The sequence below is a fragment of the Zalophus californianus genome, chromosome 9 (genome assembly GCF_009762305.2).
Source record: "Zalophus californianus isolate mZalCal1 chromosome 9, mZalCal1.pri.v2, whole genome shotgun sequence".
Lineage (NCBI taxonomy): Eukaryota > Metazoa > Chordata > Mammalia > Carnivora > Otariidae > Zalophus > Zalophus californianus.
This window is the reverse complement of record NC_045603.1, coordinates 82,997,733-83,020,540: the sequence shown is the minus strand read 5'-3', so window position 1 is coordinate 83,020,540 and position 22,808 is coordinate 82,997,733. Positions and strand designations below refer to the sequence as shown.

Here is a 22,808-nt window from a genome sequence, read left to right as displayed (position 1 = left end):
GCCACCATCAACTTCACCTAGGACAGAGTCTTGATTTTCTAGAATTGTGGTTCATCTAGTCTCATTTTCCTCCTCTAATGCCTTTAAAATACAATTTTTGTGATTTTCTAGCTTTTTCTAGTTGTTCCAGTGGGAGGGTGGCTATTCACCACCTATTACATTTATATAGAAGCCGAAGTGTCGGTAAATATTAAGTGATTTTTATTCTCATTTGAAATCCCATATCACATATAGTCTTTGATGCATTAATCGTATTCTTATATTGTTTTATTGCTTAACGTATGCTAGTCTTATTTCCTTGGAAATTACAAATGTTGAGGGAAGAAGTATTGTTTTATGTCTTGTATAAACCTATCATAATACTGAACATAGCATAATTAAAAGCCAATTTGAAACATCTGATAGTTGAAAAAGCTGGTCTATGGGACATGATAAATATTCATCACAATCACAATTCTTCCAGCTTTATCCTTGTAAATCCTTATCTAATCCATATATCCAGTTATCTATTCATATGTATACCCTCTCTCTCCCTCTCTCTCTCTCTCTCTCTCTCTCTCGCTGACCCTCTGCAAACTGTTTGCATAAAACTCTTCTCAAGGACTGGTAGAGTAAGCATATAGGAAACAAATCTACAGCTTTTGTAAATCTGCTTACAAAAAAAGTGGCTCTTTGCATTGTTTCTTATCCTTTAAGTGTGAAATCCATCCAAGACTTTAGGGCAACGAAGGTTTATTTCTCATGATAAACTCGCATGCGTCCTTCAATTAAGCAATAAGAATTCTCTAATCCATGTAGTTTCTTCTTTGCCTTGACTGCTATGAAAATAAAGGCTATCTTTTTGTTTAGTGATTAGAGCTACATAAGTGTATGTGTAATCTGTTTTTATTCTTACTCCTTACCCCTTGTTTCTTTATGTGGTATGTGTTAATTGTACTGGCATTTTTGTAATTGTATATTTATCACAAGCCGTACCAAATTTTGAAAATGGGTAAGAGTCTATATAATTATATAAAGCCAATATGATGGACTAGAGAGCCAGAGGTTCATCAACTTTGACAAAGGTTAGGCTTTTTTATTGCCAGGAGAACCAACTTAGCATCATTTACTTAATATTTGCCAAATATCGAATCATTAGCACAACTTCATATGATTATCATTCATTTTTCCTGACCTGTATTTTTTTATTTATAAAAAGGTTTAAATATCTTTCCATGATACAAGCTCAGGCTTTGTGTGTTTAAAATTTACAGAAAAAGGGTAAAATTTCCAAAACTTTGTAAAGGTTTGCCAACATAAGCTTTGGGCATCTTGAAGTGTCTGAAAAATTAAATTGCCTTTTAAAATTTTACTAGAACAATAAGAGACAAAGATAAAGCTCCACCAGAGGATTTTATGAGCAAGAGCCCAAGATTTGGGTGACATAATAGGCTATAATATCAAAGCTTTATAGATATGTGGAATTAATAGGTTAGAGAGAAATTGATAACTCTTTAATAAGGATAATCTAAAATTTTCTTTTCAATAACTATAGTTAGGATTTGTGCCCAAATGTTATACCACTGGCAATTTCTTTTCATTTTCCAGATGTCAAATGAGCTCTGCCCATAAGAAAGCAGATTGTTAATTCCATTCATGTATGTTAACCCCGCAGAAGACAACGTTGCTTGAAGGATCATTTCCAAATAAAAACGACGAGCTATGTAATTATTTGGAGCCTACTAGTAATGATTATAGTCCTGAATGAAACAAAAGTTCATGCAACCACAATTTGTAAACTTGTGCTGTAGTCAGTTGTAGGTTTGGTATATAAGGGAAAATGAACGCTTACTGAAGGCCAGTGTTGAAGCAAGTTGAATAAAGTCAGTCCTCTGTGTTGTCATTAATTACCTAACTATGTCCTGTGGTAGTTTCTCCAACTTTCTATCAAGACCACATTAATTTATCAAAAAAGTTATCATGACAGTGATTTTTATAAACAAAAGACTTTATTTCAAATATATTTTACAGTTTGTGTGTAATTAGGATTGCTTTCCAGACTCTGAAATTAATACTGAATTGAACAAGCAAGGTACAAAATGGTGGTGTTTACTTAGGCCTACTGAATTCCTACAGTTCTGGTATTTTTTATTTTTTCCTTTTTAAATTGAATCAGTAGAGACATCAATGATAAAACAACTTTCATCCTCTTGGTTATATTTTGGATAGCAACAAAATACCATTCCATTCCATATTTGTCTGCGTATTTAGAAAATGGCACTAATGGGGGGGGGAATCTCATGAATCTGGACCTGACTAATTGAAAAATGATTATTGTGATCAGAGCCGAACTGGTTCATTCTTGGTGGTAAAAATAGAAAAGCAAATTGGTAGAACAAACAAAATTGTAGGACAGATGTTTAGCCTGTTTAAGAAAACATAACTATTTTTAAGAACCTTTTAGCAATACTATTGCATACACTTTACATACTAATTACAATGCTTACTTATAAAACAGGTCTTCTCAGCTAGCTATTAGGTTGCTTTAGTAACTCAAGAAAAATAAATCTTTTTTTTCATAAATATTCTTTAACTCAGACATTGGTCTAATTCATGCTTACCTTCAACTCCATTGCTATAACTGAGGTTTCAATGATGGTGTTAAGTTGTAAATAGGGATGACTGCTGAACTTCAAAATTTGGTAAGAATGACAGTGTCCTGGTTTCTGAAAAACACATATGTGAACGTCCTCAAAACACCAACACTGAAATTGGCAAATTTGAGATAAATGAAAAAAAAAAAGAGAGAGAATGGGTCTCTTTTCACTATTGCCAGTATTTTTTGGTTGTTCAAGGCATTGGCAGTAAGAAAACAATCCATTATTGCATGCTAGTCTAGTCCTAAATATTCCATAAGAAACTAAAAAAAAAAAAGTAAAGGCCAAGAACAGAATGCTTCTAAATTGATGTATCACAGGACAAAACTAAGTGAACTTTATTTGGTAGGAAAGAGAGGGTGGTGGCTGGGACTTCACCCCCTTGAGGGAACAGGTTTCAGAACCAGCCGAGATCTTCCCTGTCCACATATTGTTAGCATATCCATTATGATAATGCTGTTTTTTGTGAAGTAAGGGGATGAGACTGTGACCAGCCAGCCGAGATCTTCCCTGTCCACATATTGTTAGCATATCCATTATGATAATGCTGTTTTTTGTGAAGTAAGGGGATGAGACTGTGACCAGCGTAGCCGCCGTAGGTGGTCCATTATAAACACTGCATGGAATGTTTATCTCTTCACTTCTTAAATGGCTATTTTCCTTTCAAAAGAACCTCAATTTGTTTTGCCAATACTAAGTGGGTGTAGCTTTGTGAGTTTCCGTTATATTTTCAGTGTTCCGCTCACTTGGGAGACTCTGAAGCCTCCTGCTTTGCTCAGAACAGAGCAGAGCAAAGAGGATAACGGACAAGCATGGCGCTGGCGGATCAAACACAATCTAGGAGAGCTCTTTCCAAATCTCCAACTCTGGCCACTCACTGACCCTAAGCGTCAAGGTTTTCACAGAGGCTGAAAGTTAAAGGATGGTAGGCCGCAGGATCTGCAAAATTTGACACGCCAGAAGTCAATAGGAGAGGAAAATAGCCCCACCTCCTGGTTGTTTTGAGATACCAGCGTATGCCGTATAATCATCTGGAGCTGTTAAACAGCAACAGCTTTATCTCTATCCCTAGAGATTCTGATTCACTACATCTGGAGTCGGGCCCAGGAATCTACACTTTGAACAGTTAATTCTGAAGCAGGTGGTCCATGGACCAGACTTTGTAAAATACTTCAGTTAAGGGCTACAACCGGCTGAGTGTTACTAGAGTATATCCTCTTTATATACTTAATTTATATTCATTTGAACCAGATGCTATCTGACCCAGCATCTTGGTACTTACTTAAAAACCAAGCAAGCAAGCAACCAACCAACCAAGGAAACAAACAAAAACCCCTACAGGAACCGGTTACACACAGAACTATCAAGATAGAAAAACATGATATGGTGGAAAAGAGCAAAAATGGTCATCAGAAGGAAAGGAGGCTTCTCGTTTTTCACATTTGCTTAAAAAGTTGAAGGTAGAATCCAGAGGCTAATGGGTATTTAGGAATACCCATTATTCTAAATTAGATGCCAGCAAGGTGAATATTAGTTATAGTTCTTAGTAATTTCACAATCTGAAATTTACATTTTTTCTATACAAACAACAGGATAAAATATAATTTTAAAGTGTAGAAACCCTGCCCCCATGATAGCATCAAACTTAGGAAAACAACATTAAAAGTGCTTCGGGCTGTAGGATTTTAAAGAGTATTAGACTCAATTGCATATGAGAGCGATATCTTTTGACATTATAGTGAAGCTAGATCCCTGTATGATGAGATGCATTGTAAGTTCTGGTGGTCCTTCTTGCAATGTCCACCGCTAAGAATTAAATCCTTAGCTCTCAGTTCAAAGTCCACTTCAGGAAGCGGGGTTATTTATATTGAAAATGAAATTATTTTCCGTACTTTTACTCTTTCCATAATAAAACTGAAGATTATACCTTCATAACAAGAATGGTGGAAAGAAACACAGTATAATAGGTAAAGAACACATTTGCTGTTTTTATTGGTGCCTTGCATGGCAGTAATACTGAAAAAAGAGAATGCAAAAACAAAAAACAAAAAACAAACAAAAGAACAGGTTGGTGGCAACCCACATCTTTTTTTTTAAGAGTACATAAACTCCTGTTTTCTTTTTATTGTGGCATGAATGGTAACATAAAACCAAAAACATGAAAATATACAACTTATATTACACTATGTGTTATGAACAAAATATAAATCTATAACTCTATGTTATATTTACATAATTATTTATTTTATTAAATTTCAAGTGAGATGGTAGGTTGCACATACTTTGTTTTAAGCTCCAGGCATTTGATTGTCTCTTTTCTACTTTTTTTCCCCATTTTGACTCGTGAAATCCAAAACGTTAGAAGGACTAAGAACTTTAGAGCCAGCGGAGCCGTATAAATACTGTTTCAGTGAACCAGGGACAGAAACACTGGGAAGGACAGGAATCAATCAGTAGGAAACTTCACACAACAGCATCTTCAACTTGGGAAACTGACAGTTGTAGGAAACTTTAAAATTAAATACTGTAAAAGCCTGTCTAAACAAAAACTTATGCCCTATAAGAGATATCTGAACCACTTTAAGTGGGCTTCATAATTTTCCTTGCAGACCCCATAACTTTTATTTTACTATTAACTTGCTAGACAAATATTTTATAAACCTGTTTGCAAATATACAGTTGCTTGTTACAATTCAATAATTCACCCACTAGAATGAATGAACGTTATTTTTTGACGTTTTAAATGTGATAAAAGAGATTTCTGCTGGGAACAGTGGCAACTTCTGGATTAAGAAAATATCTGAAATTGGGACCACAAAATAGTTAAAGATAATTTTCTTTAAGTGAATTAAGGTAAAAGTCTACTCTGAAATCAAATCTATGAAATAATTTCATCAAAGAAAACTCTTTTATAATCGTTTCTTATAAGAGGATTTGGTTTCAATAATAATTATGTTCTTTGGGAGGGATTTTATACATGGTTAACTTTTAAAAGCAGATGCCAAATAAATGTTAAAATTTGGTTTAACTAATTAATAAACGTACTGAAGAACAGTTTTGTATTTTATCCAGTTGCAGTAACTAGCCAAATTATTAGTAACTTGTAAATGAGCAACTTTAACCTCTTTTCTTCAGTGATGTTCTCTTATGTTCATATTAAAACATGACTATTTTTGGAGGAACTGATTATAATAGCCATAAAATGAGAGTTCAGGCAAGATTATTCCTCAGTACCGGGATGAGTGTGTGCATGTGTGTATGCACGTGTGCGCGTGAGACAGAGAGAGAGAGAGAGAGAGAGAGAGATGTGAACAGGGAGGCAGGAAAGGATAGAGGAGGGAAATGTTATCTTCATCTCAGTTTGATCTTACTCTCATTTCCTCTACCTTAGCTTTTTTGATCATCATGGGGCACAGAGAGAGAATACAAAGTTTTAGGATCCTTTACAAAAATGATAAACCAATCGAATGCCAAAAAGGCAATGTGTTAACACATTACGTTGCTATTCATAGCACCTTTTATCAAATGACTTCAAAGCATTTTAAACATCAGTGTAATTTTTCTTGTTGTTTTCTTCTGGGGAAAACTAAGGCAAAGAAACTGCGATACCCAGTGAATGCTATGTCAGAACACGAGAACAGAACGCGGGGTTCTGGACTTCCTGTTTTTGTCCACGCACGGTATAGCCTCTCTGACATCAACCTAACTAAATAAAATTAACTTCTGAATTTCAGCAGTTAAGGGTCATCATTAACAATTTCGCTTTCCCCTTCAAATAAAAAATAAAGAACAAACAAAAAAAAGACCAAGCAGAAGTGTTTTGTCAATTCACTGGTAAGTGCGTTAGAATCGGTTTCAGCCGTGGTTGCCCTCAGTGGCATCTACCTGGAGCTAAAACAAAGTATTCTTGTAGCCCAAAGTCATGAAATGAAAACAAAGCATCTTTATAACGTGGTGTAAAATAAGTATCCAGCAAACGTGAGAGGTGAACCCACATAAGTCAGAAAGAATTTGTTAACAAAGACGAAGAACAAATTTTTAAAAATCTGTTTTCACATTGTACATAACGATATAAAACGAGTGTCTATTTTTTTTCCTTATCCAGAGTGCTTAAAAACAAACAAACAAAAAAAAATTGGCTCTAGATGACTGTGGCAATTAAATAACTAAATGAGTGATGAGAGCATAAGTTAATTAAGATTGAACACAACCCTCCTATTCACTCCTTTGTATGAAACACCAGAACTTGACATTGTTGGGGCCAAATTTTTAAAAAGGAGAAAACTTATTGCAGGCGAAGTAAAATTGTGTGGGTGAATGTGTGTGTGTGTGTATAAATATATATATATATATATGAGTTGGAAGATGGAAATTTGTTTTAAATATCTAACAGCTTATTGGCTGCACTTCCAAATCAGAGGAGAATAAAATAGAGAGGGAGAAATAAATTATACATAACTTACTAATCTGGGAACAGCTGACCATTATTATTATTATTACTATTATTATTATTATTATTTTATCATCATCATCATTACAACACTAGCAAAAAGAGGCAGTTCAAATGAAAATACAGTCATCAAAAACAAACAGAAAAACAAAACAAAATCTCTGACATGCAGGATATGATCAGCTCCTCCAAGCAAAACCCCAGAGCAAGTCTTTTGAGAGAGAGAAAAATAAAAAGGAGATTTTTTTTCTTATTTATATGTAAAAATCAAACTTTTGGGTCAGGTTTGAGGGGTGGGATAGGAAAATGATGACTGGAGTGAAAACCATAGCACATCCAAGCTACTGGTTGGAGTATTTATTGTCTGATGCTTCAGCACAAATAATGGCAATTGACTTTAAATGATTTTGCATTTATTTGTACAAGCCCTATAACTGCCTTGGCATTTGGCTGGCAAAATCTAAATAAGCAGTTCTGTCACCATCGGTTGTTGCTCTATGCACATACTCTGCTGGAACCCCAAATTGGACTTCAGTGGATTCATCTTACGGCGAGGGAAGAGTGGTGGCAAGGCTCACTGGGTTCAGCCAGGCTCCATTTTGTCGGGCTGCAATGACTTTTAATCAAATCCTGCTTTTTATGGTATGGGATGCACATGGCCCACAACTGTGAAATGCAAATGGCCTCTGCCTCATTTCATGGAGAGATGAAAAATACCTTATAAAATCATCAGTTCCATTTCCTAATCAGGAAAGGATGGAATGTTGAAGAAATAAGCTAATTCTGTGTTTTTGGAAAATGACCAAATACAGTCAAAGAAAACAATGATTGTTTTGCTCGAAGTTATCAATAGGAAAACAAACAGAAATCATTAAGTAGCAAACATTAGTGGAACAAACTGACCAGGAAGAAGGGACATCTGGGAACAGTTTGCTAGTAGCTTCCATGTTATACACGCACACCTCGATTACACAGGGCTGCCTGATCCATCCAATAATAATCGTATTAGAAATTTAAAAATATAATTTCTGAGCCCTATCTTGGTTGTCATTTGAAGTGCAAAGTCAAGGTCAAGGTTGCTTCCAGACCAGTCACTTAGGAGGATGTGGGATTTCATCCCCAGATGTGGGTTTAACTCACAATGGTTCAATGTTATTCCTATTAGTACCATAATCACACACATACATACACACAAAAATCCAAGATCAGAAAATATTTTTTTCTCTAAATTTCTTATGTCTCTCTCTCTCTCTCTTTTCACCTGAGAACAGCACCTACAGTTTCCATTTAAAAAAAAAGTCAAATCTCACCAGCTGCTGGTATTTCAGGTTTTTCAAGGGATTGTCTAAGATATAACACTGTCCTAACTTAAGAAGGAACAGGAAAAAGGAAAGGAAAAAAAAAAAAGAAAAGGAACTTGGTCAACACTTCAGTACAAATTTGGCACTTGCTCAAAGATGTAGTGTGGTGTGCAATAGATAAAGAAAGTCCTCTAAAGAAAACAATTGCTTATTTTGTGGTGGATAGCAAGGAAGTTAAAAACAGGCTCTTTTTCCCTTTTCCCCCCATGCACAGACTTCCATCTTTAAAGTATAGAGATGGAGAAGGTGGAGAGAAATAAAGAGAAATTCATCTTTCTTTTTTTCTGTCAGGTGCGTTACAAAAAAAAAAAAAGGAAAGGAAAGAAAAAGAAAAGGAAAAAAACCCAGAAACCCCCAAAAAACAAAACAAAACTTATTTCTTTTTAAAAATTGTAGCACAAAACAACAAAACACATTCACAAGCCACTTGTTGGCACTGTGTACCTGAGTGAGAATTTCTAGAACATTGTAGAACAAACAGCCATAAAGTTTATTAAAAAAAAAAAAGTTGACGGGTAAGACTTCAGTGCTTGGATGTAGCAGCTGAATTACTGGCATTATTTTACCCATAGCTTATTTCAATCTCTTGTTGTTGATATTGTTGTTTGCTTGTATTTTTTTTTTCCTTTCCAAGCCTTTTGAGGCTGAGGTCTATTAGTCAGCTGATGTCCCAACTATTTAAGACTAACAGTTAAAGTAACAGTCAGTGTATGAGAAAGTTAATGTGCTTGGCCACTGGTAAGGATGAACCAGCTAGGGCTTCTTTAAGTCCTAAGGTCACAACAATCTTTTGACCCTTATCAGTTGGCTTGTCCTGCAATATGGTTTTCACTGTCACTCCCATAATCTACATCGGGATCGTCCTCTTCCTCATCGAACTCATCATAAATTTCTCCGTTGATGTCCTCAGCCTGGATCTCTTCTTTGATATGTGGCTCCTCTCCTTTCACGCCGTAAGTGCTCTGGATAACGGGCATCCCAGGCTCTGGGCTGCTGGACACGCTTGAGTGCTCCGAGGGCAGGTGAGGGGAGGGCATTCCGGCCATGGCGATGGCTCCAGGGTACACAACACCAGCAGTGGCGATGGGGATCTGTGCTTGTTGCCTGCAGAGAGGAATACCCCAAAAAAAGACCGTGGGTGACAGGATACTCACATGCAGGCTTTACTCTATAACGAATCTGTTCAGCTTGCCCAATTCTAAATAGTGATTCTCATTCCATTGCCCAACATTTAAAAAAAATTGCATCCTCCTGCGATGTCGATACCTTACTGCTGTCTAGAGCTTGACAGATTACAAGGCATTTACATGTGGTACATATTTGATTCTTAAAATAATTGTTTTATTACTATCTTATGAAGAAAAAAACCCCTGAGGTGCAGAAAGATTAAGCAGAAGAACTTGACCCCAAGTTCATGTCTCCTTCACTATAACATCCAGAGGTTTTAGAAATAATTAAACTAAAGATAATGCAATTTTAATGGAAAAAAAAAAACCTACAATATTAGAGTTCTCAAAATAAAACCTTATTGCTCAGAACTCACCAGAACTGAACAGTATCACTTTGCCCACCTGGTCCCTGCCATAGCTGGGGGGGATAGGAAGCAGGGTGGACAGCTCCGCAGCTGTATAGCCCAGCTGTATACCCCTTTCTAAGCCCAGCTTGCTCCTGGGCTTAGAAAGACCCTATGTTTGGTTTAAAGTTCTGCTGCCGCAGTCTTGAAATTCTTAACTTTAACAGGAACCCCACATTTTGATTTTGCCCTGGGCTCCACAAATTATGTAGCTGATCTTAGTGAGAAGGGATTAATGGATGATGCTCACTTATGCCTTCTTTCTTTCATTCATTCATTCATTCGTTCATTCATATGTTTACTATTTCGTCAGTGTTGGGTTTCGTGCTCAGCTCTGAGAAGACTCATGCCCTGGGATGTAAATCACAGGCCACTGGTCAGAGCAGGCAGACTCTTTCCAGGGACAAGGATAGGGCAGACTTTTAAAGTTTTTTTTTTTTTTTTTTTTTTTTTTTTTTTTTTTTTTTTAAGGTATCCTCTTGCCATTTTCAGAACAGTGTTTACTATTCTAAGCAGCCCTCGGGATCTTACTAACTTCTGTTCCAGATATGAGCAACTTTATTTCTCTGCTTTCTGAGAAAATTCTGCAGAAGCAATGAAGCTGCAGGCAGCGTAATAGGACACCGTAGCCAGGCTCGCCCTGTAGGAAGCAGGGTAAAACCTCCTGGGATCTACATTCTTGATTCCCCAGAAGTGAGCCTTCCCCGTTCACAATCTTGTCGTGCCCTAAGTAGAATCTCCATTTTGCGTGATCTACAAAGGCCACACGTGTGCCTTGATCGCCCAGAAATCCCTCTATATTCCAAAGCAAGTGTTTCTCTTGAAATCATTTTTATGATGTATGATCTCAAACAAGGATGGTGTCGAACTTGTCCATGTGATGCCTTAGAAGTAATGAACACCAACAAGGACAAGAACCGATAATACTTCTTAGTTTTTAATAAGGAACTGCAAAACTATTTACTTTTCAGCCAGTTGTCAGGAAAGCTCATGGGAGAGCCAATGTTCTAGGCTCTTGGAGTCACTTCGTGTTGGAGGTATTCTTTTTCAGGATCATGTGGGGGATAGTCTAGTCTCTGAAAATACACTGAGTTCAGGTTCTTTTTCAAAATGCTGGCTCGCAGCAAACCAAATATGTCTCACATCCCATTAAGTATAACAAGAAGCATTCCCCATGAAAAAGCGACTGAAAGGTCCATACCCAACATTGAAGTATTGTCGCATTTCCTGCCGCCTGTTCCGCATGATTGCCTTGTATTCACCAATGCGCAGCTTTTTGCCATCCACGAGGCAGGTGCGCTTCGGCCGGGGCTTGTATTTGTAGTCGGGGTACTTCTCCAGGTGCTGCTTGCTGAGGCGGGCTTGCTCCTCGTAATACGGCTGTTTCTCTAGGTTCGTCATAGCTTTCCAGCGAGATCCTGTGAGGAAAAGAAGGTTAGGATTCCAATATGCACAGCTGCGAAGGTTCCTAAAAAGATATCACTGAGAACAAGAAAATCTAAAGTAAAAATGCTGGCCCAAACCCAGAAATACATAAAAATGTGTTTGATTAGCGAACTATGACTCATGACGTGAGATCCCACAAGAACAGAGGCGCTGCCAGCTATGTCCTTAAGGAAACTATGTACCCGAAGATACAAAGGTGGGGGGATCTATTTTTTTTTCTGGCTGGAATTAACAGTGTAGCCAACCATGTGTATTATATATTTAAAAGCTCACAGATAATTTAAAGAATATACCTTTCGTTTCCACATTAGACCACAATAGGTCAACTGTGAAATGAAAAGTTATGCAAAAACTTATTACACATTTTCAATCTGTGGCTAATTATCTAGTTACTGAGTATTTTTACGTGGGGGGCACATTACTTACTACAAGGCTTCTAACATATATTACATATAATTTCTAACATATATTACATATAATTTCTAACATATATTACATAAAATTTTCCTCAAAATGTTTAAGTATGCTTTCATGAATGATTGCATTTAAAAATTCATTTCATTAAAACTTTAATTACAAAAAATTATCTTAATGAACATGCACTGGGTAACTACTGTGTGCTAGATACTATGCTAAAAACTTTACATAAGTTGTCTTATTTTTACCTTTCACTGGAATCCTGTAAGGTAGTTTTAGCATTTATACCTATTTCCAAAGATGAGAAAATTGAAGTTCAAACAGATGAAGTAACTTACCCAAGGTCACACAATTAATAGTTTGCAAATCTGTGACTCAAACTCAGGTTGGATGTAATTGAACACGAATATGCTACAATGTATGTTTTTAGATACCCAAACCCACCTGCTATCTATGATCTAGCGGATGTCAGAATTACAAGAATAAGTATGTATGGGGTAAGATTTTTCTCTTAATAAATCACTTTCAATAATATATAACGATGTCATTTCTTGTGCTATCGTATGCATTAATAATGTTAATCCAAATTGGTAATCCAAATTGGTTTTCCCCTTCTTTTCACTTTTGATTTGGGTTTGGTTTCAACTAGGATCACACACACACAAAAATGTTTGCAACTTAATTAAAAATAATGATGCTACGTTCTGCATGGAGCCCTGGGTGTTATACGCAAATAATGAATCATGGAACACTACATCAAGAACTAATGATGTAATGTATGGTGATTAACATAACACAATAATAAAAAATTTTTTCAAAAGAAAATAATGATGCTAATTCTCAATATAATGTGATTTAAAGCTTTGGTTCTATTACTGTGGCTATGTGTAGTAGTAAGAGAAGTAGTGGTAATAATGATGACTTTTTATTAAGCACGTGAGGAGAATCTATTTGCAGATGAAGTGTGTTTATCAGCAAGTAAACAGTTCAACTCTACCCAAAAGTACAAAGACCAAAGTAACTGGAATTGGGAGTTCCCTACCAAATATGTTCTGGTACGGAAGCCTATACCTGCCTTCCAAAGTCACCTAAGCAAGATCTTAAGGTTTTCAGATGGGTTCATTACTCAACCATAATTCCATATCTCAAATGCAAATGGTTTACTGATGAACAGTTCTTCCCTACAAATGCAGACAATTCCTCAATATGGGCTGTTATATGTATTAAAGGAATACAGTAAAAGGGACGATACTCTTCCCTTAGGATTCATTCCTATTGGAACAGATGTTGCCCGGGTGGGTATATCCATGCAAGTGTTACAAAAATTTATAAACAGATTTTTTCCAATCTAGATAGCCAATATGATTTTATTCTATTTACTACAGAAATCCAAGTTACAGTTCAAATAATAGAGGTTGTTTTTCTATTCCTTTCTCAAATTTGTGTTTAAATAGCCACGTCCAATAATTTGTAGGTACAATCTCAAACTCTATATTGCCCAACATTATTCTCTAGAGGTATTGGAAAACATTACGTTATTCTCAGGGCAAATATAAATACAGATAAAGCTATAATACTATTGAACTAGATCAATTCTTTTTGGAAAGTTTCTTACAAGTATGTACAACAGATTTTGAACCTCAGATCCGGGAGTGCAAAAGTGAACTTACCAGAAATAATTTACTTAAGAATTAAAGAAATACATTAAAATTCCCTATCTTTATCACTAGATAGAACAAAGAAATTAGCATTCTCAATTAGAATAGGAATTGTTAAGGGTTCTTCTCTAAGTCTAAATGTTCTATAAGCTCAAAAAGAATACATTTCTCTAAGGAAAAGGAATGTTTATGCCTCATAGTAACATGCCTCAGAATGTGATAACTCTTTTTAGATTTCCTACTGTGTGCATCATGCTGTATTAATTATTGGATATGCAGTGGTGAATCATTATGTTCTTTATCTTCTTGAGGGTCATATTCCAGTGGAAAAGAAATACATTAAGCCGCTAATTAAAAAATTTATTATTTTAATTACAATTGTGGAATGCACAGGAAGCTAAGGAGTTGGGATCAATCTTTTGTAGGTCCGGAAGGCTTTGCTGTGGAAATGACTCCTGTAGGAATCAGAAAGGGAGAGCTTTCTATGGAGGAAGAATAGAATGGTCAAGTGGGAAGGGGGGTTAGAGGAACTTAAAGAAAGTCAATCTGGCTGAAATGCAGAGGAAAAAAAAAAATATATATATATACACACATATATATAATAAATAAAATATATATATTTATGTAAAGATAAAATAAAGATATATATATATATATAATAAAAGATGTATAAATTCTCAGACAAGTTGGCTTCTAAATCTGGCATGAACTGGAATCACAGAATATTTAGACATTTGCTAATATGATTTCTCTGGAAATATCCCTGAATCCTAAATTACATTTTAAAAGATGGCCACATCCTAGTGATGTCTTTTTAAAATGAAGAATTAAGGTAGCCTAAGCACTGTCTGTAGTTGGCAGAATGGCTAACTATTCCATTTTATGACAGTGGAGACAAAGAGTGTTTCTGTTTGATGGCAGATACAGTTTTCATTTTTCAAAAACTTTTGAATAGGTTAACCAAATGACGAGTTTGGTTTTGGTTTTAATGGTTTTGCAGGTACAGCATCCACTGTATATAGCTACAATGTGAACCCTGAGACATACTAAATGAGCACTTCAGTTCTCTCCAAAGGAGAGGAAAACGTCTTCTTGATCTGGGTGGGGGGAGGGCTAACTGCTTACCCTGGACCACGTGCAGGGAGTAAGTTCCCTGCATTTTTCAAGAGACTGGCCTTTTACAATGGAAAACTGAGAGGACATCTGGGTATTCCCCCTGATGACAAAGAGGAAGATTCATTCAAAAAATCTGATGCTCAAAATAAGAAGAAAAAAAAAAACAGTCTTGAGAGCACTCTTTTCCTTTCTAAATCTGGCAATACAATAAAAATGAAGAGTTTGAGCTGAGCAGCATTGTCATCTCCATGGGGTCTGTAATGAATTTGCACATTTTACTCCAACTACTGTATATCTAATCAGAAAAAGATGTCCCCCATCCCCTGATCTAGCGCCAAACAGTAAAAGGTGATTCCTTATGTTAACAATTTCAGCAGAATGGCTTATTAAAACCAGATTTTAGGGTATTATAAAATGCTTAGAAGCCCTTTAAAATGTCAACTAGGATCCCCAGAGACTACGTAAAATGTCAACCCAGCTCAAGCGCCTGTTTTAAGCAGAATGAATTAGCGGCATGCTGTCGGAGGCTGTTATCCAAAACAATCAGTAAAGAGGAAAACATCAAGCTTTCTTTGTACTCTTATATGAAGTGGGCCAGTTAGAATGATCTTGTGGATATTTGCAGATCACTTATTAGTTTGAAGCTATGACCAAATATTGAGGTCCCAAACACCTCAGTGTTTTTTTTTCCCTGCTATATCTTTAATGAGCACAATTCTATTGAAAAGTCTAAAATTAGGCAGCACTCTTTTTAATGTAGCCCATTATGATATAATCATATGGTCATTATAATATTCTTTCCTTCAAATCAGAAAGAAATGCTTGTAGCTAGTCACATCTTTCCCATAAAATCTTTTGCTGCATTTCCTAAAGTATTTCACATCATCACAACTGGTATTTCCCTAATACTTAGGATAAAGTTTTAATCAGTGACTATCACTTTTCCAGTATTCAGACACAGGAATTGAATGATACAAGGACAGCTTAAACAATCTTAGTATTCAGTTTGTTTTTTCCTTTTGACATTTTGGAATTTCTAATTTTGTGATAACTGATACATTAAGATACGGAATATGCTTACATAAAGTATTTTATTCTTTCCCAGAGTTTTTCCCAAATGGAACAGGTATGATATTTTTTAAAAAATGGGAAATTTCATATGGAAGTTAAAATAGGGTCATAAAAAGGAAAAATAGATCAGAGATGGTAGAGATGTAAAAAATGTGCATTTCCTTTATCCATAAATATTCACATTTTCTAGGCTTCACATACTCTTATCTTTTGAGATAACATTCATTTAAAGATCTCAAAATCATTTTAGATGAAAACTGAGACCTAAGTTCAAGTGGTTAATGGTTTTTGTTTTGTTTGTTTTGGTCTCATTACAAATGCGTGCTGTGGACTGGGTAGCACATATTTCCACCCAGAGATATGAGCATTTGAGAATATGGGAGCATAAAAACACATGTGTATGTTTAGTAACTCCTTCTAGATGATCAGTTCCTTAACGTAAAGGAACAAAATGAACACTCACTTGCATTAGGTACATGTAATTCCAAGTGCATTATGGATTTTTGGAAAGTTTTAATAATGTAGAGAAATGTTACTTATTTGTTGAAGCCCAAATTCAGAGTTAGGTGCTCCTATTCTCTTTTTGTTGTTTAGCTCTTAGAGGTCAGAGAATAAATAATCAAAATTTGCTTAGGTTATCCAGTAGCTGGCCATCACACTATCTGAAGATGAAGAAGATGATGACGATGTCAAGTGAACAGCACAATAGAAATGGAATCTTCCCTTCTTTTTCTGGGACTTAAACTGGCATATAGTAGGTCTCTTTATAATCACTACCTTTACCTCTCACGATCTCTTCTGTGTGCGTCAGTGTCTATGTACATAAGGAAAATATGTACTTTATCTGTTAAGCTGAAAGCTGAAATGACAGGAAAAGTCCCTTTTTAAAAGATGCTGAAATTGGGGAGGATATGTGTTGTGGTGAGCACTGTGAATTGTGTAAGACTGATGAATCACAGACCTGTACCCCTGAAACAAATAATACACTATATGTTAATAAAAAAAGAACAGTAATTCTAAAAAGTAAAATATAAATAAAAGATGCTGAAAATCTGCTTAAGGCTACTAAAAGTATAAATCAAAAATTGCACCACACGACCCATCTTCTTGGGTCCTGACAATCTAAACTGATTTTCAGTTATAGTACAGGAACAAACATCACCTATACCTCCATCCCTACCACGTGAAGAATTCTATAGTTCAAAGGTCAATCCTATTACCAAGTAGTTCATAGGAAAAGAACTTTTTTCTTAGACTTGGTACAAAATATTTCTAGATCTTAAAGAAGAGAAAATATTACAACAATTAGTATGGAGACACACAACTAAATAAGCTATAGAAACTGGGCACATTTCTCAACAAACATGAAATGCTTCGTCATCAGAAGAAAAGCCTCAATTAATGGTGCTTATTTTTTAGATAAGCAGATCACATGAACTGCCTGGCCTCTAAAGCCAATACCTTTCAACAACTGCAGAAAACAGAGCTGTAAATTTATTGCATGCATCACATAATCATTAATACATTTCTTACCCAATATCTTGCTGATGTTGGAGTTGTGCATGTCGGGAAAGGCTTGAAGGATTTTCCTTCGTTCATCTTTAGCCCACACCATGAAGGCATTCATTGGACGTTTTATGTGGGGTTCATTGCTACCACGCCCTCTGGATTCTCTATAAATTCTTGATTCTGAGACTCCAGCACTTCCTAAAAATAGGGAACATTGCTTCATGTGAGTGTTAAGACCTTTGGTTATTCTCTTCTTTGGATTGCCATTGAATGTTTGTCTAGTGAAATATCTATTCTAGTCTATTGAAATATGAATATAAAAGCACTTTCAGTTCTTGAGACAGATGCTTGTTCATGAAGTTTTTGTGATAAACTCTGTGGTGGCAATTGTTGTATCTGTATTTTTAATTCACTTCTAATATATTTTTTCCTTTTTATCGATGGACTATGGACTGTTTCACCATTTCCTTTTGAGAGGACAAAAGAAATTTGAATATGTAATCTTTGATGCAAATTGGAAAGAGAATTGCTGGGGCATCCCAATAGGCATGCTGGTACCATGGAAATATTAGACAGGTGGAGAAGCTCACAAAATTGTGAAGCACTAATCTGTTTGGCACAATGGATGACCACAGGTGAGGATGCGTGTCTGTTACCTAAAGACGGTCAGAATACTAAGTAGCCATTCCCTTTTCCTCTCTCTGAGGTAATATAAATAAAAATGCGGCTAAATAAAAATTTGAGGTTAAAATACAATATAGAAATTCTTCTATAATGTGTTTGGCTTTTCTTTGCAATTTTGTGCGAATAAATACATGAAATACACTGATGCGTTAATGATAGCCTGCTCCCTAGAAGAGCTCTGAAAATGGTAGGGGGAAAAAAATGAACAGTTACACTACTATGGTTTCTTTAAAAAGTTCACAGCCACATATTTAAGGTGAAACAAATAATATATTCATTCCCTTGAATTTTCTCCCTCATGTCTAAAGTTACCCAAAGAGACCTACTGAAAGTTCTTTTCCAATCAGCAAGACTCAAGGTGATAAAGCATAACCAAGAGCCACAGTAGAACCCTTGGGAGCTGCCCTCACTCCTCTAGGCTTTATGTGACTTTGTAGAATACTTTCACCAGATTAAACAGCTTCCAGACATACTCGAGTTAGGCAAAGAAAATCAGGAGAAGCAGGGGGAAGCACAGAACTGTGATACCAAGTTTTCCAGGGTTATCATTAGAAAATATGGAAGAGATGTATTTTGGTAGCATATAAAATTTTTAAATAATTTGGGCATTTCTAGAACTTTTATCTTTAATTAAAGCATTGCTTTTTTTTTCTTCCCTCAGACTCCTCTTCTTCTCTTTTCTCAGTTAGAAGGAACATAAATCAACCAAAATTACCCAGACTTGAAGACCTCTAGAGCAGCAAACAGAAACACAGCATACCTGGTGGTGGAGTTCCTCATTATTTCTCACTCATAGTATGCTCTTTGGTCTGATGAAGATTGGAAAATGTTTTGCATACAAGCATGAGTGACTTTAACAAATAATAGCAACAAAGTTTTGATGTTTTAATGCTGATTACTATGGATATATTTTATCATGCTAATACAACTTAAAATTTATGAAATGTGTTATTACCAGTAATTGTCTTTTTAATGACAAAAATGAGTGCTAATATATGGCAACATCTTGCTGAAATGGGTTTGTAACCAGCAAATGATCATTTGCACATCTGCTTTTTCCTGTTCTTACACCTTACAGCAACATAAGCAATAAAATGAACATTATGCAACTTCACCAAAGCTAAACAAGCTCTTTATATGTACTTAGACCACGTTTATCTTAGCCAAGTGATGTAGAAAAGAGAAGGAAACGTTTGGATCCCAAAGGCCAGGAAAACACTGACTTTGGTTGGATAGCCAACTGAATAAAATTCAGTTCCGATAAAATTATCTGGCTACATGCTCAAGTTTGGCTAGTCTCTTGGCTAGGGTAGAACTGCACTTAAAAGTAGAATTGGCCCAAGGCACAGAGTAGACAACTACGTATTTTGGGGAACTCAAGGCCATCTCCTCGGTCCTAAAGTATGCTTTCTAATGGTTTGCTCTGGTGCAGCCTTTTCTATATGCAGGGGACTTTCTCTCCCATAGTAACAAATTTGAGGACAGTGTTCTCAAAATGCATATATGGCACTTGATACGGGAGGGAGGTTCCCAGCTGCAGCTCAAGGTAAGACGAATAGCACTTTCTTCTTTTTCTCTGTTTGCTGTGCTATGAAAATTAGTGTCAATTTAATTAGTTGTCACTGGGGATGTTTAAAATGTTCAGAGATGATACAGACAACAGAAATCTTGAGGCACGTGAAGAAAGCATGAGGTTGGGCAGCTGGTATTCCAGTTGGGTTCTAAAGGGGAGGGAGGACACTTGACTGAACGGTAAACAGTATAAGAGTGAAGCGTTCCAAAGTGCAAACATACATGCACACACACACACACACACACACACACACACACGTGTGTCTCCTGAAAATGTCCGCTTAGTCTTATATTCTGGTCAGAGTTTGACAAATGAAAACTTGAAAATGAGCTTGTAGACACAAGTTTCTGAGTAGTTTGCTTTGGGTACAAGAAATAGGGAAGTGAGAGAGAAGTCTGGCAGTGACTGGGAGTATTTGCTTCAGAATCATGCCATCTTGAATCCAAGACCTGCCTCTGGTAATCACAGCCCTGTTATCTTGGAGAAAAATGATTCAAAATTCCCAGGGCCAAATATTACAAATACTTCATTTGTAATAGTATTTATCTCACAGGTTGTGCTAGAAATTAATGAGATGATTTATGCAAAGCCCTCAGCAGATTGCTTGGCACATGGGAACTGCTCAGTACATGTGAGCTCTTATTATAATGACCAGGTATAATGTGGCTATCTTATAGACTTTTTGGTAGTTTTAACTGGCACTAAATAGACACATCTGTACACTATCAGAATATACATGAACAATTTTCACAAACCATCAGAATCTCCACTCATATTGAAATCCATCATGGCATGGCTAAATTTTCCTTCTTCATTCTGCTTAACTGCCAGTTGCTGAGTCAGACTCTCCAGTGTTGTTTTTTCCTTAAAAAAAGAAATTTATAATGAGAGCTCAATCTGGAAATTATAATTATTCAAAGACATTCTTTTCTTGGGCCATATATAATACATTAGCTTCTGGGAGGGACAGAACGTTGATTTATTCACCTTTGCACATTCAGCACATTATGCTGAAGTAATTGATCATCAAATGATCAGCAGGGTTTTTGAAGGAACTCTGATTCTTAGAATCCCCTATACAGTCTTGGCATTTGGGTTTGGTATGCCTCAGGGGTATGTGCAGGGATCCTTGGAGACAATCTTCCCAAATCATAAAATGTGCTGAGAAATTTCATAAAAGCAACCTGTTTTACAACATTTGGAATGCCTTTATTTTTAGCCAGACAGTAGAAGTATAGGAGTGGCATGGGGCCCAGAGAAAGTCTTCCAATAGTCAGGTGACCAACTGATAGAAACATAATTCACAGTAGTGCCCTCTGGTTGCCATCTCCCTAAATGCCATCTGCATTCCTCATGCAAGGGTAATGAAGACGTTTAAATATTCATTGCTAATTGCTTGTCAAGTCTCTGTACATTCGATGTGAGTGCCTGCTACTTGGACCACAATTTGATTTGGATTGCTAAGCCAAAATATTGAGTTGGCGAATTATTTGAGATACAAATACACCAAAATTAGATCTGCAAAGACATCAAGTCATTTAAAAGCATGCAGTGCATGATTTGAATTCATGGAGAACATGGCATTACAAACAATTATTTTCAAGGAAAATATATAATGCTCAATCTAAACCATATAAGATATTAAACTACTTCCAATTAAGTAATTGGGTGATTTTACGAAAAGAAAAAGCATACAATGGAAGGTTTACAACTTTTTCTAGCACTTTCCATCACTGCTGTGAGGATGACTTGGTTCCAAAACAGTTTTAAGAAAAGCATCTATCGGATTTCATAAAATTTGCTCAGGTTTCTTTATAATTATTTACCTCATTTTCTGAGAAACACCATCATGAACTGTACAAATGAACCACATATACTGTGGGATAGCTATTGACATAATGAAATGTTCACAGAAAATAATTAACTACTTAAAATAATTGTATTACAGGTAAAAGGGTCCAACTAATGTTCCCACCAAGAACCATTAGGGTATTGATATTCTTAATATAGTATATGCTTTATCTCTACAAAATCTCTGACAGTATTACAATTGTACATACTAGACAAAAAGTTCTCTAAATTTAGTGGCCTTGGAACTCCTATTCATCAAATTCTCTACATGGTTTAGTAGAAAAAGTATTTAATTGTCCATTAGTATAAAACATAGCAGGGAAATTGGAAACAAAATAGTTGATATCAACTCGAGTTCTATAGGATAATATAGTACTAAGTTGAAATAAATTATATATTTAAAAAAGTAGAAACTGATCCAATTAGTTTGTGTGAAATTGGTATTTTCTGGGGCTTTATATGCTCTGGATTTCTTTTGCTGAGAGTCTGTTGTATATATTCAGCTAAGAACAGGAGCACCAAGGACACCAGCTTAACAGACTCTCTTTATAGTAAATGTAGCTGTTAAAATAGAAGACAGTTACATTAAACACACACACACACACACACACACACACACACACACACACACACACACACCATCAACATGATCTGATCATCTCCAGTCAATGAAGACTTTACTGTACTATCTTTGGGGAATGAATGTACTAAGCATGGATTGCCTCTCAGGTTTTGATTTAATGGTGGATAGGGCAATAAATCCTACATATTTTAGAAAGAGTTTTCCATTCTGAAGCAAATTCTTTTAAGAAGAAAAAGCAAAATGGAGGCAATTGGAGTAGAAAAAGGACGAAATGCTGAGTGACTTCTAAGGTTCTGAGTTCAGCTGTATGAATCTTGTGCCATCTTACCAAGAGCTAAAATTAGCAAATAATGGGCAGGAAACTAACCAACAGTTTTTACAGTAAGTGACCTCTAATCATCTATCCCTAAAGTATACAATATAATAAAATTATTTAATTAGCTACCCAAAATGTAATGTATAATACTTCCCAAGAACATGTCCGTGCGAGATAGTGGAAGTCAACAGGGTAAGCTGCACTGTTTTTGTGACTTTTTGCATAGCTGATTCTCAGACATGTGAACAGGGAAATGAGATGTGACTGGAGGAATTAGAGAATGTGTGGTGTGCCTTTAATTAAAACACCTTACAACAAACAGCATGTAAATCAAAACGGTAACATTGGCACATTTTAAAAACCCTTGCCGACAAGAAATTCAGAAGACTTAAAGGAATTGAGGTAAGGGGGCTATACTAAAACCTAAGTGGTTCTATAGTAAATATATGGTATATTAAAACACAATGGTTCCATGGCAAATAATTGCCATAGAATTTCACATGAAAATTGATCCTATAGTAAATAAAAATTTATTTTTAGTACTTTTGTAAAATTTTAATATTA

The 22,808-nt window shown here is 35.8% G+C and overlaps 1 protein-coding gene across 18 annotated transcripts in view; it reads right to left on the bottom strand.

Annotated features, from left to right (window-relative positions):
- Positions 1–2,088: 2,088 nt before the first annotated feature.
- SOX5 (SRY-box transcription factor 5) overlaps positions 2,089–22,808 on the bottom strand; it is a 1,040,220-nt gene continuing 1,019,500 nt past the window's right edge. For all 18 annotated transcript variants that reach the window (XM_027594377.1, XM_035729355.1, XM_027594379.1 and 15 more), the window contains 4 exons: positions 20,250–20,358; positions 17,262–17,435; positions 11,222–11,438; positions 2,089–9,551 (listed from right to left, as the gene is read on the bottom strand). In XM_027594377.1, the coding sequence (XP_027450178.1) occupies positions 9,248–9,551; positions 11,222–11,438; positions 17,262–17,435; positions 20,250–20,358 (804 nt within the window). In that variant the 3' untranslated portion in view covers positions 2,089–9,247. The remainder of the gene's footprint in view (positions 9,552–11,221; positions 11,439–17,261; positions 17,436–20,249; positions 20,359–22,808) is intronic.